Genomic DNA, 15,495 nt, shown 5'->3' on the forward strand with positions numbered 1-15,495 from the left:
AGCAGCCGAGACGAAACAAAAACCGTGTAAAATAAGACCAAACGAAACAAAAAACTTTGTAGCACCTTAAAGACGAACTGCTATGCTTCAATGTGGGCTTTTGTGGAGAAGGGTGAGGAACTGGACTTGTTAAACGAAAGCTCAGCTTAAAACATAGCAGTTTAGTCTTTAAAAATTCAAAAACGAAGACTGAAATCTTGTGGGCCCCTTTAAAAAAGACTTTAACTGCTGGATTATAATATGAGTTTTGTGGAACAAGTCCGCTTGCTCAGACCCTGAGACTTGTCCACGAAAACATTAAAATAGAATCCTTTAAGGTGCCACAACAGTTTTTATCTTTTTTAAAAAAAAAAAAAATCTTTAGTTTTTGTTTGATACATTAGCAGAGACTTCATTTATATTTCTGAAACATAAACCATGTGTTATCTTTGTGCCTAAACACAACAAAAACAGTGCTGGTTAATTCTGTAGTAGGTCCACTAAAATAAAAGTAGATAAACCTCCAGTTATTGTTTTTTTAATCGTTAAATCGTACTTGTTTTCATTTTGTTTTTTTTGTGGCGCATGGTGAAACAGAGGAACATAGTTTCCTTTCTTGGATACAACTAGAGGATGTTTGGACCTTCTTTGAAAGAAGTGTTTTCAATCTGCTTTGGAAAAAAATGTTTAAATAGTTAAGTTGTTGCGAATCACCTGGTGAGGATGTTATTTATCAATAGAGAAGCTCCAATAGCAAATGAGGAGAACCACAGCTGAGGGAAATAAAGCCGTTTTCAGAGAAATCTGGAGTTTAAATATCATGAATATCATTAGTTAACCTTTGCTAAGCTATTATTTGCATTTTGGAGGATAATAATGCTATACTTCTCTAACAGGGTTGCTATGATAACTGCAACTTGAGCATGAACACAGCATGCTTTAAATGTGCAAAAATGCTGCTACAGATGCTATTTTCTCTCTCTAAACATTGCTACTAGTGGCCAGCATGTTCCTCTGTGGGATTTCAGTATGGAAGTGAATTGTTTTCCAAAATGAGATGTGTGTATTGAGTGTCTTCCATCATCTGGGGCAATTATCATCGTTCTTTATTATATTGTTTATTGAAGTTCTCTGCTGCCTCTGTCCCAGCACTGGGACTCAAGATGGCTGACCAATAATTACAAGGGACAAGAATTAAAATGGCACATTAAAAGAATAGTTACAAAATTAGTAAACACAGAAATATTAAAATCATATTCAAAACTAAACTTAAAAAAATAAAAAAGATAAATTAGCAGGAACCATAGGTGTGATTAATTACAATTAATGCTCCCAGTTAATACTCTCAGGCACCAAATTCAACATCAGATTAGGTAGCATAACCTACTGAAATGAGAGGGACTTAGTCACATAAAGTATAAGCAACATTAAATGCCACAGAGTGCAATGAACATTGGATTTCCCTCATAAATAAACAAAATGCTCCAGGTTTGATTGGCAACATCTTTTGGGCAGGCTGGAAAACACCTGGAAAGAACCTGGCAGTCCTGATGGGACTGAATAAATGAACCAAGGATTTGCCTTGGTATAGGGCAGGTGGGGTAAAACTGTAGTCCTTGCATAAGCAAGATTCCAAACTGAAGCACCTCCTTCTACCATTTTATGTTTGAAGTTGTTGCTAAGCATCCTCAAAGTGCTCCTGACTGAAAACTCTGAATGAATGACCTGCAAAAAATCCCATAATTAGCCCTGCTCAGGTCTGGCAAACCGTAAGTTGGGGGTTCCTTTACTGAGTCAGTCCATCTCATGTTAGATCCTCCACTCTTATTACTGCCTACAACTTTTGCTACTATTATTGCCTTTTCCAGTGAGTTTTTGCTCACTGTACCATAGCCTTGGTTTAATAATTTTAAAACTTCTACTGTGAGTCCAGGCTTGATTTGCTCAAAAACCCACTTATTTGACTTTCTGGTGGCCAGTGATGTCCTTATATATAAAGCAATTATTTTCAAAGCTATATATGCTTAAGACACATAAAAAGCATTGCTAACTACTGTTGTGGGCATCAGACTGAGATTTTGAGAACCTACATATAAACCAACTGTGCTATACTGTATAGTATTGCACTTTAATATGAGATACACAATGATTTGATAATACTGTTTTAAGACGGAGACAGTGCTTTTTACAGACATATTGTAAAATGTTTACCTTTGCTCACTTCAGATCCAGGATTCAGCCTCAGATCCTCAGTGTGCAAACCATGTCCATGAAAAGTCCAGCCTGAAACCCAGAAGAATCCAGTCTCAGAGTAAACAAACCATATAAAACAAGGCGACCCAGTATACTGAGCCAGTATTTATTATTTAATTATTTATTTAACTTATATGCCACCTACACTATCCAAAGGTCTCTGGGTGGCTTACAACAATTAAGTATAAAGTACTGGAACATGGCTGGAACCTATCTGGATCCAAATGAATTTAAGAATCCAACAACAGATACATAGAATTTCTGTCTTCTGACTATTTTTATAGCCAGTATGCTGTTGGGAAGTTTTGTGGGTGCAGCTAAGTCACTTTGCTAAATAGTGCAATAGTTTTTTTTTAGTATTAGTTTCACTCCAGAAAAATACCCAACAGGATCCCAGCCGTATTTCGACGGTTGATTCTTCTGCTATGTCAGATTTCAGAATCATGTTCAAATGTAATAATGGAAGCTGGTTTTAATCCAACTCTTTTTTTTTTTTGCATGAGGTCCTGCACAACTTTTCTCCAAATTCAAGTACTGTAGTTTTCCCATTATAAATTATAAATCAATCATGAATTTCCCATTATAAAGGTTTTTTTAACAATACATTATATTTCAAGAGCCCAGTATTTCTAAAGCTAATTGGTGTTAAGCAGCTGGATACCAAAATTCTGTTCTTAATGGAATTATGTTTTCTAATATTATTTCAGGTAGAAACAATTGTGGGAAGTATCTAGTCAACTGTAGGGGTTGCAAAAGTTGCTTTTTAAGGAGACATTCTGAAACTTGCTATTTAAGTCCTGTACCAGGAGAGGGCAGTCTTTCCTAGATGTATAATATACACAGTTTTCAGAAAAGCTGAATGCTTCATGCATAAAACGGCAGGTAGCAGTTGCTTGCAGCATAATTAATATATATATATGTTTGTGTGTGTATCCAGTATATTCACATAGTCATGATCCCCATTTCACCTATGTATATGTCACTTCTCAGCTCTTCCACCCTGTTCCATTTTTTAAACAATATTTTTATTAGCTTTTTAAACAGTTGTGTAATAAAAAGTCATGAGTGCAAAACTGACATGGGGCAAAGAGATCGCCTCAAAATATATACTAACACATAATGCACAATGCTGAAGAGTTTGTTTCTTGGACCCACATATCTACATTCCCCCAGAAACTGTTTTATAGTTATGCTATCATGTAAATTGTGTGTTTGTTTATATTTAGCTGTCTGGATAGGTCAATGAATTACATGTTGTTCAATTTCCCCTTGTGCTATTGAGAGAACAGCCAGCCCGGGTCACCACCACCACCACCCCCAAATGGAAGGGGAAACCACTTCTGGGTGCTCTCTACCTGCAAACTCTGAGAAGTTGGAGTCTTATTATTAATATTTGTATATACTGCAAGCCCATTTTTTTCAAAGTTAAAAACCCAGGGCTGATGCAATTTAGCAGTGAATCAGATTTTAATAGATTAGAAAAAAAAACATGGAAGTAAATGAAGCAGACCTATTTTCAGGTCATGTCCACTGTGCCAAATGATCTGATGTATCATTTAAAAAATTAACATGGCTCCCCCACCTCAGTTTAGCTAATTTTTTCCTTAGTGTGTATACATTCATGGTGTGACATTCTGATTTACCTGGGAGCAAGTCTGACTGTTTTCATCAGGGGTTACTTGGAGGTAAAGTACACACAGGTTGCAGCTGATATAATTAACCATTTTTTTTAAGTCACAGAATGTTAGAGCCTCATGGGACTGCAAGGGTCATCAAGATCAACCCCCTACTGATGCAGGAAATGTACAAGCACCTCCATCAAGCGTCCATTGGACCTGTTTGAAAAGCGCCAGTGAGGGAGGATCCATTAACCTCTGAGGTAGCCCACTGCATTGTCAAAAAAGCTTGTTGCTGTCTATAAAAATCTTCCTAATGTTTAGGCAACATCTCCTTTCTAATATAGACTTGAATCCAATTATAGACCTACAAATGTATGTGTGACATGTATTCGTTCTGTGTTGTGTCATTCAGGTGTGCATGTGACTAATAGTTATACTTTACAGATTTTCATAAGTTCATAAGTAAAATGCTTTAAATCTTCAACATCTTATAGGGCAAGACATGAAACAAAGAGACCCAGAGAGCTTTAGATAAATATAAGCAAGAGCAGTGTTTGTTGAGCATTTGGAACAAGGCTATTCATATTGTGGAGGAGATGCTCAACTTGCAGGGCAGTAAGGTTCAATTCTTGACATTTCTTTCTGAAAAAAATTCCTCTGGAAAAGCCCTTGTCAATCTGTGCAGAGTTTACAGCACAGATAATCCCAAGCCATCTTTCATACAGGGCAGTTTCCTACCTTGTTATGATTTAGGGATAAAGTGGAAGGCCTTGATGCGGGAGGAGGAGAGATTCTGGGGAATGAACTGAAGGAGTGGAGTATGAAGTGGCAGCCCATAATGGTCAGAGGGTAGGCTGCTAAATTAGGGTAGACATTCTACTTAATTATAAATAGGCAGGCAGAGAAGGCCATGGCTAAAGCCAAAAGTGTGCTTATTTTAGCAACTTACAGTATTCTCGACTGTTCTGCACATTTGCAGGGCAGTTTACCAAACATTACATTTCAGAGTCAGTTATAAATTAATAGGCAGATCCTCAAGGAAGGGCTTCTTACATTCCAAACCAAGAAGACTACTGTATGTTGGGCCATTGGCCCTGTACAGTGGAGGGCAGTGACTGGGAAGCGGTGTTGCTTCTACAGGGGCTTTCAGCCCAGGCTTTAGAGGAGTGATCCGAAACCCTGGATCCATGTAAGTTTGGACTAAAACCCAGAGAGGTGCACCATTCCCATGACATTGGGTTTAACCATCGCCGTTGGTCATGTAACATCAGGGACACTTGCTTTTCCAGCAGCGGCACCTGCAATCTGGAACACCCAGGTGCAGTTCAGGAAGGAAATATGATGCTCAGAGTCCTATTATACAGTATATTTATTCATGCACAAAAGAAACGGTGGAAGTTGCTAATTGATGAGATGCTGGACCTTAGCAATTAGCTGTGGCAACTTCCTTAAAGATTTTGGCTGATGAATTTTAAATGCCTTCTGAAAACATATTTACGGAGATTTCCCCAGCTTTTAAGGGTAGCTCTGCTGCATTTTTCTCCTTTTAAAATTGTTTTGCTTTTTGTATTGTATTTTTGTTTTGTTTTAGACCATTTTTGGAGGGGGGTACCACTTCTCATTTGAAAAGCTCCCCGGTAACTTACAGAGACTGCAGCGTTAAAGTTCAAAAATATATATTGTATAAAAAGCTGGTTTTTTAAAAAATATTGCTTTCATAATAGCGTTTTCTTTGCAAATGGCATTGAAATATTATACAAAGTGACACAGAAGGTATCGTACGAAAATACATAATAGTTCAAAATAATGGATTGGATCCAACCCCTGTTTTGCAACACCTGAGCTTCCCAGGTGTTATTGGTCTACAGAGACTGGAATGACTGACCTGGTTGGATGGGAACTGATGGATGGCATCTAAGCCCACCCACCCCACAGCTTGGAAACCATGGATACAGAATCCGTGCGAAGGTCACTCGTAGGCAGAACACATTGCTTACTTAAGAACCATGTATTTCTGTCAGTCTCCTCAGAGTATTGCGAAGGCTGGATCCAGCCCGTTCCCTGCATGCGTTCGGTCTTCCTCAGATTAGTCAGGCAGCTGATAGGGATACTTTCCACAATAAGATTTCCTTCCCCAGCTTTGGCACCTGGCCCAGCGTTTGGAGGCGATGCCTTCATCCCAAGATTGCTCTTCCCTCTTGGCCTGACGAGGAGTTCTGTAGGACTCCAAAGCTGGCCTTAATTATAACTTTCTAGTGATCTTTTCAAGCTGTTACCCAATCCTGAACGTTGTTGTAACCAGCAGGTCACACAACAGTGCCCCTCTTCTTCCTCCTCTTATCAGTACTCGAGAAGGAGCAGCCAGGGCAGTGTAACCTATCCAGGGTGGGTCTGTGACTCCGGAGTCCTGGGTTCAAATCCCACCTTGGCCTTGGCAACTCCCGGGGTGGCCCTGCTAAAAACCACTTGATAAATTTATTTATTTATTTATTTGATTTTTATCCTGCCCATCTGGTCTGGTCGACCACTCTGGGTGACCTTCCCTTCTCACCTTCCCTGAGAAACCCCCTCCGTGGCCTTGAAGCCAGACTGGACTTCAACACAGAAACCAGCGTCGGTGACGTAATTCCCGGAGCTTGGGCACGTTCCTTTTCGGGACCACATCTCCCAGCATCCCCCCCTCTCCTAGCCCGCGGGCCACCCTAAGAGCAGCGAGAGCAGGAGCCCAGCCAAACTCTCTCTCTCTCTCTCTCCCCCCCCCCGACTGCGCGCAGAAGAGCCGCCCTCCCGCTCGCCGTTCTTGGCAGCCGCGAGGTCTGTGAACCGAAGGCTTTACCCACCCTCCTTTTTTTCTCATTCTCTCCAGCAGCCGGCGTAAGGAAGTTACGGGCGGGCGGGCGCGGGTGTGTATATTTGCCTGTGTGTGTGTGTGTATGTGTGTCTCGCTTGCCTTTTGCAGAGCGGCTCGGAAGGCAAAGGAAGAGGAGGCAAAAAAGAAAAAAAAGAGAGAGAAAAAAAGGCAGGAGCAGGAGCAGCAGAGCGCCGGGGGGAGGCTGCGCCTGTTCCTGGAAGAGCCCAGCCTGGGGAGTTGGTCACATTCTTGGCCGGGCTTCAAGAGCTGAGGCAGACACCAACAAACAGAGAGGAGGAGGAGGAGGAGGGAGAAGAAGAGGAGGAGGAGGAGGAGGGCGCCGCCTCCCTCCCTGCCTCCCTCCCTCCCTCCCTCCTTCGCCCGCCCGCCCGCCCGCATTAGCTCAGCTTTGAAACACCCTCAGTCTGGGTCGGAGCGTGGAGCGGCGAGGATGTGAGCGCGCTCGCGGCTGCCGTGCCCACCACCACCACCGCCACCTTGGAAAAAGCCCAGGCAAGCAAGGAAAAAAGCAAAAGAAAATAAGGAGGAGAAGAAGAATTCGAGGGGAAAAGGAGAGGAAGACGCGGAGACAAGCGAGGGAGGAGAACAAAAAAACAAACAAACAACCTCGCAAAGTAACCTTGAAGAAGAGAAGAAATAATCTTTTATTTTTGGGAGCTTTTTTTCTTTTTCCAAATCCTCGTCCTTCGCGGTTCAGAGGCCGGAGCGGAGACAGAGGAAGGGGAAGGAAATAAATAAAAAAAAAAGACACCGCCGCGTCACCGTTTGGGAAAAGCCGCAGATTTTTGTCTCCCCCCCCTCCTTGCATTAAGCCTGGTTCCTGTTGGCAAAGGAAGAAGCCAAAAAAAAATCTTTATTTTTATTTTTTTGGAAAAGAGGGGAGGGGGCTGGCTATGGACAGAAAGGAGCGGAGTTCCCGGACGCCAGGCGCCGCCGCCGCCGCCGCCGCCGGTTTTGCTGCTTGTTGGACACCTTTCAAGACACTCGGGTGCTATTAACTCCCTTCGAGGCTCTCGCTCTCCCTCCGTCCTTGCTTCAGATTGATTAGCAAATTTGTTGTTTGTGGGGGGGGGAGGGGACCGGGAGGGCTGGTGGGCGAGTGTGCGCGCGTGTGCGCCTGTTTGTGAGTGTGTGTGTGTGTGTGTGTTTGTGACTCGCAGACTGGCTTGAATGGAGGTGGGAGGGGATGCCTGGCTGGGGAAAGGCAGCGCTTTTCCTTTCCTTTTTTCTCCCCCCGACTCTCTTCTTTAAATGAAGAGGAGCCTCCTTTTGGTCGGCTCGGCTGTGCTTTTCGCCCCGTCGCGCCGAGAAGACCCCCCTGAACTTTGCGGAGAGTCGCGCCGGCGAGGGGCTGGTGGAAAGCGGACCGAGCAGAATCGCGCAGCCCTCTTTTCCTTGTGAAAATATGAGATTTGGTGGCTTTGCCCCACTTCCGTCTTCATCGGGCAGCGACCGCACGTTTTAAACTTGGGACTTTTCTTGGCGACCTTTTCGAGGTTTATCATTATTATTATTATTATTTTGCTTGTTTGTTTTTCAGCTTTTGGCCTCGATCTCTTTCGCTTCTTTTCGGAAACCTTCCGTCGAGGCTGGGGGGGGGGGGGTCGCGGAAGCTCCTTGGTGGCCTTGTGGTTGTTTTTTTTAGGGGGGGGTGGCTTTCTTTTTTGGTGTTTGTTTCGCGTTGCTGCTGGACCTTTAAAAAGAGCTTGGAGGAAGGGAGAAAAATAAACCAGAACACAGAAAGAGAGAGGAAGGAGAGGGGGGGCCCTAAAAGAAACAAACAAACAGAAAAACACCACGAAGACCAGGCGAGCAGGAGAGAGGAACCGGGCGGCGCGGGGGGGAAAGAGCCGACCCAAAGCCCCTAAAATGGAGACTGTCACTCGGAGCAGCTTCCACCCGCACCCCGGCCTGCGAAAGACCTTGGAACAGTTTCATTTGAGCTCCATGAGCTCGCTGGGTGGTCCGGCCGCCTTCTCGGCGCGCTGGGCGCAGGAACTCTACAAGCGGGAGAACGGCAAGGAGCCTTCCTCCTCCTCCTCTTCCTCCTCCTCCTCCTCCTCGGCCGACCCGGTGCTCCACCTGCCGCCCATCCAGCCGCCGGCGGTGATGCCGGGCCCCTTCTTCATGCCCTCGGACCGCTCGACGGAGCGCTGCGAGACGGTGCTGGAAGGCGAGACCATCTCGTGCTTCGTGGTGGGCGGCGAGAAGCGCCTCTGCCTGCCGCAGATCCTCAACTCGGTCCTGCGGGACTTCTCGCTGCAGCAGATCAACGCCGTCTGCGACGAGCTGCACATCTACTGCTCGCGCTGCACGGCCGACCAGCTGGAAATCCTCAAAGTGATGGGCATCCTGCCCTTCTCGGCCCCTTCCTGCGGGCTCATCACCAAGACGGACGCCGAGCGCCTTTGCAACGCCTTGCTCTACGGCGGCGCCTACCCGCCCGGACGCTGCAAGAAGGAGTACGCCGCCGGGGGCGGCCCCGGAGGAGGCGGAGGAGGCGGCGGCGGCGGCGGCGGCCCCGGCGCGATCGAGCTGGAGGTGACCGAGCGGAGCTTCAAGGTCTACCACGAGTGCTTCGGCAAATGCAAGGGGCTGTTGGTGCCCGAGTTGTACAGTAACCCCGGGGCGGCGTGCATCCAGTGCCTCGACTGCCGGCTCATGTACCCGCCGCACAAGTTCGTCATCCACTCGCACAAGGCGCTGGAGAACCGGACTTGCCACTGGGGCTTCGACTCGGCCAACTGGCGAGCTTACATCCTCCTGAGCCAGGATTACGCCGGCAAGGAGGAGAAGGCCAGGCTGGGCCAGTGCCTGGACGAGATGAAGGAGAAGTTCGACTACAGCCACCGATACAAGAGGAAAGCGCCCAGGGTGAGTGGCCGGCGGCGAGCTGCAGCGGGCGTGAGGCCCCCTTTCCGTGGGGGGGGGTCCTCGGTAGCCCAGGCGCTAGGAGGGGGAGGGCTTCACCGGCTCGGTTTGGGCAAGGATGCCTTCTCCCCCCCCCCCAGCTGTCAAAAGTGAGCAGAGAGGAGCAGTTGTTGACAAGGATGATGACTGCAGACTTTGTAAAAACAATCCTACGCAGCTTGATAATGTGGCACTTACCTGTCCCTCCAGCCTAGCTTAATTCTGAAGGGGGTTGCCCTCATTCCCCCCCCCCAGGTAGCTGTTTAAATAGGTTAATGCCTGAAATGTTCAGCAGGCTTCTAAAAAGGAGAGACTTGTTAGGACGTTGACCTCGGGACTGGGTCCGTGTCTCACCCATGTCGACTCTTGGAGGCTGCCTCTGTATGGTTCGCCCAGCCACCCTGCGGCCAGGTGTGTGCTTGTGTTCGTTCGGAGGCCAGTGTTTCATGGGGCAGCGTGTGCGCTCCTCAGAGGTTCACGGGACCCTTCTTTGGGGCAGGAGTCCTGGATGCGAGGATCTCTGAGAAACTTGCGTCCATGATCCTGGGGAAGTTAGCCAGCATTGCACAGTGTAGTTCAGTTAGGTGAAACAAGGCCTTAGGTGTGTGGGGTGAGCAGTGGGCCCCCTTGAGTTCAGGGAGCCTTGATGACTTGAAAAGACACTTAAGAGCACAGTCCTAGAAAGAAGTGATCTCCCCTGGATTTATTTCTAATCAGCCCGCACCGGATGTTTGATCTTTCTCTTTTTGGTCAGCAATTGCTACATTTGTTTTGCACTAAATTCTTTGGTGGGATCCCCTCTCCCACTTGGGTAATTTTCCCTGCTACATATTAGCAAAGTTGTCTCCTGGAATTTATCTTTGCCTGCAATGTTGAATCCCTAAGAGGTTCCATATTAGCCATTCAGCTTCAGCAGTGGGAAGGAAGGCATTAGTGTGCCGGCCTTTCTTTTATCCATTTTCTCTGTTTTGAGAAGAAAGTTTGGCACTGCGTGTTTTCCTCTTTGTTTTGCACATGCCGTTCAATAGGACAAAGGTCTATTCCAGTTCATCAGGTATGTGGGACGTGTGTGACATTTTTGTACCCTTGGATCTTGTTGTTCTCGGTTCCATTTCCTGACATGAAGTAAATCTCAGATGGGACTATGCAGAATAAGGAGACACATATATATTTGCAAAGAGATTGTTTTCCTTCCCTGTCTCTGCTTGTGGGGGGCAAAAAATTAACTCTGCCAGCAAGTGTATGCTAATGTGCAAAATTTCATGGACCCTTCCAAAATGTCTGGCTAAAATTGTGCAAATATTGGGGGGTTGGGCAAGAAAAGACTCAGTCATTTCAAAAGTTTTTAAAGGTATTACGTTGAGAGGGCAAGCAAACCCAAGGTGTTTGATATATTTATTTAGCATGTGTTCAAATTCTGTTCCTGTCTAGTAGATAATGTGCAGACTGGATTGTGTATTTTTGGTGCCCGGTACTGTGTGGTTCTAGTCCTGCCTCAGCACCCCCATTCATTGTTGTGGGTGGATTGTGGACCATGCACAGACAGCAGAGAGAGAGAGGAAATTAGTGTGTCCTGGAGCAAGCTGCTAGAGAGCGCCTTTTAATGTATGCCAGGCAATTGTGAAGTCTCCCCAGACGAAGTATGTTGGTACAAGATCCTCTTTATTGAGTCTGAAGCAGCCTTCACATCCCAGAATGCCCAGGGGTTGTGACTGGGTGAGAAAAGGGTGTCTGTAAGCAGTCGGTGCCTTTGGCACCAAGCCTGGAGGATGGAACTGTGGGGCTTTCAAAACATTTGCCCTGTGGTCTAACCTCAGGATGTCTGAATAGCTGGAAGGCATAATTGGAAGGAGCCATGCCCTTTCCCCCCCATGCTTCATCCTTTTTTTTCTTTTTTCTTTTTTGTTAAAAAGCAAGATGGAGCTAAAAAGTAAAATCTCCTTAACTGCTCACAGGATTCTTTGAAAGACTTCAGCCCAGGGGAATTTATAGGGTATCACTAGTGGTGAGGAACCATTAAATGTCCAATGAAGACATTTTTTCCCCATCTTGAAACTCCATCTTATTTTGGAGAGGGCATGTAGATACCTTTAAAAGTATGATTGGGTTCCCTTCCAGAAACAAGCATACTAAACATAATGGTTTAAAAAACCATTAAGGTTTTGGGAGCAAAATTCAGTTTGTATCGATTTATTTTTCCTTTCCTACTTTAGAAGTACATGAAGTAGTTATTGTTCTTAACTTCCCTCCCCGAGAAGCTTGATTGTAAGAGAAGACCCACATTTATCTCTATTCCTTGGAGGTGGATGTGTTCTTAATGGCTTATCTGTGTTCAGCTAATCATGCGCTAAGAGTATGAAGAGTGACAGCTCAGGGTTAGCTGTCTTTATGGGCATGAATGGAAAGAAGAAGACAGAGAAAATGTGGGTGTGCTATAAAAAAAAAATTGGATGCACATCTTTTTGAAGGTTTGTGGAGCAGCCAAAAAATCTGTTTTCTGGACAACAGAAAGGAGTGATCTTTTGGGATTCAGACTTTGAGTGATTTGATAGTTATTTCATTTGGGATTATTATGTGGACCTTAGCTGCTAATTCAGAGTTATGGTAGTTTCCCTCCCTCTTCAAATGTAATGGATAATTTTTATGGCTTTCACAGTGATCCTTTTGATGGCATTTGTGAATTTTTCTTTTTTCTTTTTTTTTTTGGTTCGTGAAACCATTCAGGAAATAAGCAGAGAAATTCACAAATCTTGGAATTTGATTGTAGCGTCAAACCGGCCAGGAATGGTAATAAAAGCAACAAATTAAAACTTAGGAGCTGCTTTTAGGTTGGTCCTCGGGAAGCAACTGTGAGTGATCCAATGTTGAGAGTCTGGAATTTGAATTGCGAATAAGAGTGCTATTTTCAAGGAACAGAGAGAGAGAGAGAGAATCTTACCTGTCTCTGTGTGGTTTGTGCAGCATGTGACCAAAGATGCAGACTTGGGGTCGTGATGATGGCATAGTATGTGAAAAAAATTTCCCTGCATTATTTGAAGTACTGTAGTTCCCATAAGGATGAAGTAGGTAATACAGTATTTGCTTTGCTCTGCAGAATTTTTGTGTGTAGGCATCCTTCTCAAGAGTCTATGGTAGGTCATACTGGACAAGAAAGAGATAAGGTGGACTTGGATGGTGGTTTTACCTTTGATCTTGCTTGACATTAAGGATTTGAATTTGGCTGCAAGAGTTGCTGCTTTATTCTTGGGGAGGGTGTTGTCAGGAGTACAGCTGGTGACATCCAGCTGTTTTTTTTAAATCTCAAGCGAAAAAAGCTGATTCTATGCCTTTCCATATGCCCAAATTCTCTTTCCATCACATGTAGCCAAAGAGATCAGTTAAGATTGTTTTTATGCCGCAGCAGATGGTTGTGCAAAGAATAAAACTGTATTTTCTAGGGTTGTGGCCAGAGGGAAACAAATAATAAATTTGAGGACTCTTGGAAAGGAAAGAGGTGTGGGTAGAGCAGCCGGGGGGGGGGGGGGACACACTAAACTGATCTTCTGTATGACTGCTTTCATTAAACCCCTTTGATACCTGTTTCTCTCACCTCCTTTGCAAGGTGACATGCATCCAGCTGGCCTTAAAATATCTGGGTCCTTCTGTGGAATTAGCCAGGTGTTTGTCAACTCATTATGGCAATGGGGATACTTGAGTTGTTCCTGGTTGTTGGCTTAGAGAGCAATGGTTCCCGACCTTGGTCCTTCAGATGTTCATGGACTAAAAATCCCAGAAGCCTTTCCTCTGAGCTGTGCTGGCCAGGATTTCTGGGAGTTGCAGTCCAAGAAGATCTGGGGGCCCAAGGTTGGGAGCCACTGGCTTAGAAGCACATTGTGTTTGTGTGCAGGGAGGTGTAACGGTGTGTGTGTGCTTCCATGTTCAATGGATCTGTCGAAATGAGGTTGTGATGGGCAGCTTAGAAATTGGCCCTTCCATCAAGAGGACTGTGAGATAGGTTCTTTTTAGAAAGTTGTAAGGGGAAACACTAGGGTGCATTTTCCTCCTTCTGCTGAGGTCACCCCTTGATGTGGTCTGCTGATTTGCCTTTTCTGCTTTACACAGTTACGATGTACCCAGTGTGTACAGATTTATACTTTCGGGACAGCAGCTTCTAGAATTGCATAGGCAGCTGAACGTCATTACTATGTACTTCTGAATGCAGAGTACTTTGGGAATGTGAGACATCATTTGCCTTATTTCCAGGTGGTGGTGATTCTTGGACCCTCCAGATGATGTTGGAATTTCAACACCCACACAGCTCAGCTGAGGCCTCCACTGAGATATGGGATACTAGCGGTTTGTGGTCCAGTAAAGCTCTTAGGGAGGCAGAAATCTGCAAGGTTTTGAGTCCCACTCCAGTCTTTGCTTATAGGCTTCCAAGAGGCAACTCACTGGCCAAGAAAATCTTGGAGCAGGTTGGTGCTCCTAGTCTTCTCCAGCAAGAGAAGGTGTTTTTTTTTCTTTTTTCTTTTCTTTTCTTTTCTTTTTGCATTCTCATATGGGTATGCCTTGGCGTGTGTTCAGTAGCAGCCTGGCCTTCTTCCACACATAGGGGAACAGATGGAAAGGATGGAAGTCAAGTTTTCTGGTTACTTTCTCTATTTAGTTTCTACTAGCATTTTGTTTCTTATTCTTCTTGGGTTTAGTTGCTGCTAGATGGATGTCTTCAAATTCCACCCCCCCCCCAAGCCCCTTCTCATTCCAGATTTTGTCCTTGCCCTTTTCCAGCTTAGAAATCTGCCTCCTTTTTACTTCTTGCTCTGTCCCTTCTTTGCTTACCTCCATGTTAATCCCCTCTCCAAGACACACAGAATAAGGTCTTTCTCTGTATTGAAAATTCCATTAGCCAACCCAAGAAGTTTATGCATGAAGAATAACTTTATTCATTTATTTGTACCTTGTCTTTCCTACTAAAAATAGCAACTGAGAAACTTCCTGAAAGGGGAAAAAAGGTTGTGCTATGACAGTTTTGCCCTCCGGCTTACTAGCCAGAGCTGGACCTTAGGTGACAGAAATGCAGATGTAATCAGCAGCATGAGCCTAAGTTCATCCTCATATGCCATCAAGGCCATTCCGACTTATGGTGATGCTTTCCAGCTGGAGAGTAGTTGGAAGTGGCTTACCATTCCCTTCTTCTGGAGGCATCTCGGGGCTGTACAGCTTTGCTCAGGGCTACACAGGCTGGCTGTTCTCCCAGCAGGCAGAATTGAACTCCCAACCTTTGGCTCCACAGCCAAAGTCCTAAACTCTTGAGTTATCTAGCCAGCTTGAGTCCAAGTTAGTAGTTACAAAATATGTCCCAGGATTTGTCTGGTACCTGTTAACGAATTAGCTGCACATGTGGAAATGCAGGAACGGTTTCCCCATGTCCTTTTCTCTTGTCCCCTCACTCTCTTTCTCCGAGCTCATGCTGTTCCCATCACTGCCTGCCTAATTGTGTGCCTGCTTTTCTGCACTATGTGTAAGAAGGAGCCTCGCAGCTGCTCATTGGTTGATGGGCCTTGGACTTGTGGAATCTCATCATTTGATATGGGTCACCGTCATTTGATATGGGTCAGCATTGGGAATCCAGTCTGCCCTCCGTTCGACATTCCCCGTGCCATCTCAGTTTTACATTTTGCAGGAGGAGCATGTCTTCTAAAACTCTGCCTTTAAGCCTGCTCTTCTTACTTGCAGCATTTCCCCTCTGCATCGGTACAAAATAGATAGTAAAGGTTGGAAGTGGGTGTAGTTGTGTGCAAAGATAACACATTTGATTATCTGCCTATGTGTGTGCAGTGGGAACAGACTGGTTCTTGTGGCCCCTATAGATGGCAAAGTTAG

The 15,495-nt window shown here is 45.2% G+C and overlaps 1 protein-coding gene across 4 annotated transcripts in view; it reads left to right on the top strand.

Moving 5' to 3' along the window:
- Positions 1-8,364: 8,364 nt before the first annotated feature.
- The window catches only part of SKI (SKI proto-oncogene), a 144,255-nt gene continuing 137,124 nt past the window's right edge, over positions 8,365-15,495 (top strand). For all 4 annotated transcript variants that reach the window (XM_020814936.3, XM_020814937.3, XM_020814938.3 and 1 more), the window contains exon 1: positions 8,365-9,597. In XM_020814936.3, the coding sequence (XP_020670595.3) occupies positions 8,593-9,597 (1,005 nt within the window). In that variant the 5' untranslated portion in view covers positions 8,365-8,592. The remainder of the gene's footprint in view (positions 9,598-15,495) is intronic.

Source organism: Pogona vitticeps, chromosome 7 (genome assembly GCF_051106095.1).
Source record: "Pogona vitticeps strain Pit_001003342236 chromosome 7, PviZW2.1, whole genome shotgun sequence".
Lineage (NCBI taxonomy): Eukaryota > Metazoa > Chordata > Lepidosauria > Squamata > Agamidae > Pogona > Pogona vitticeps.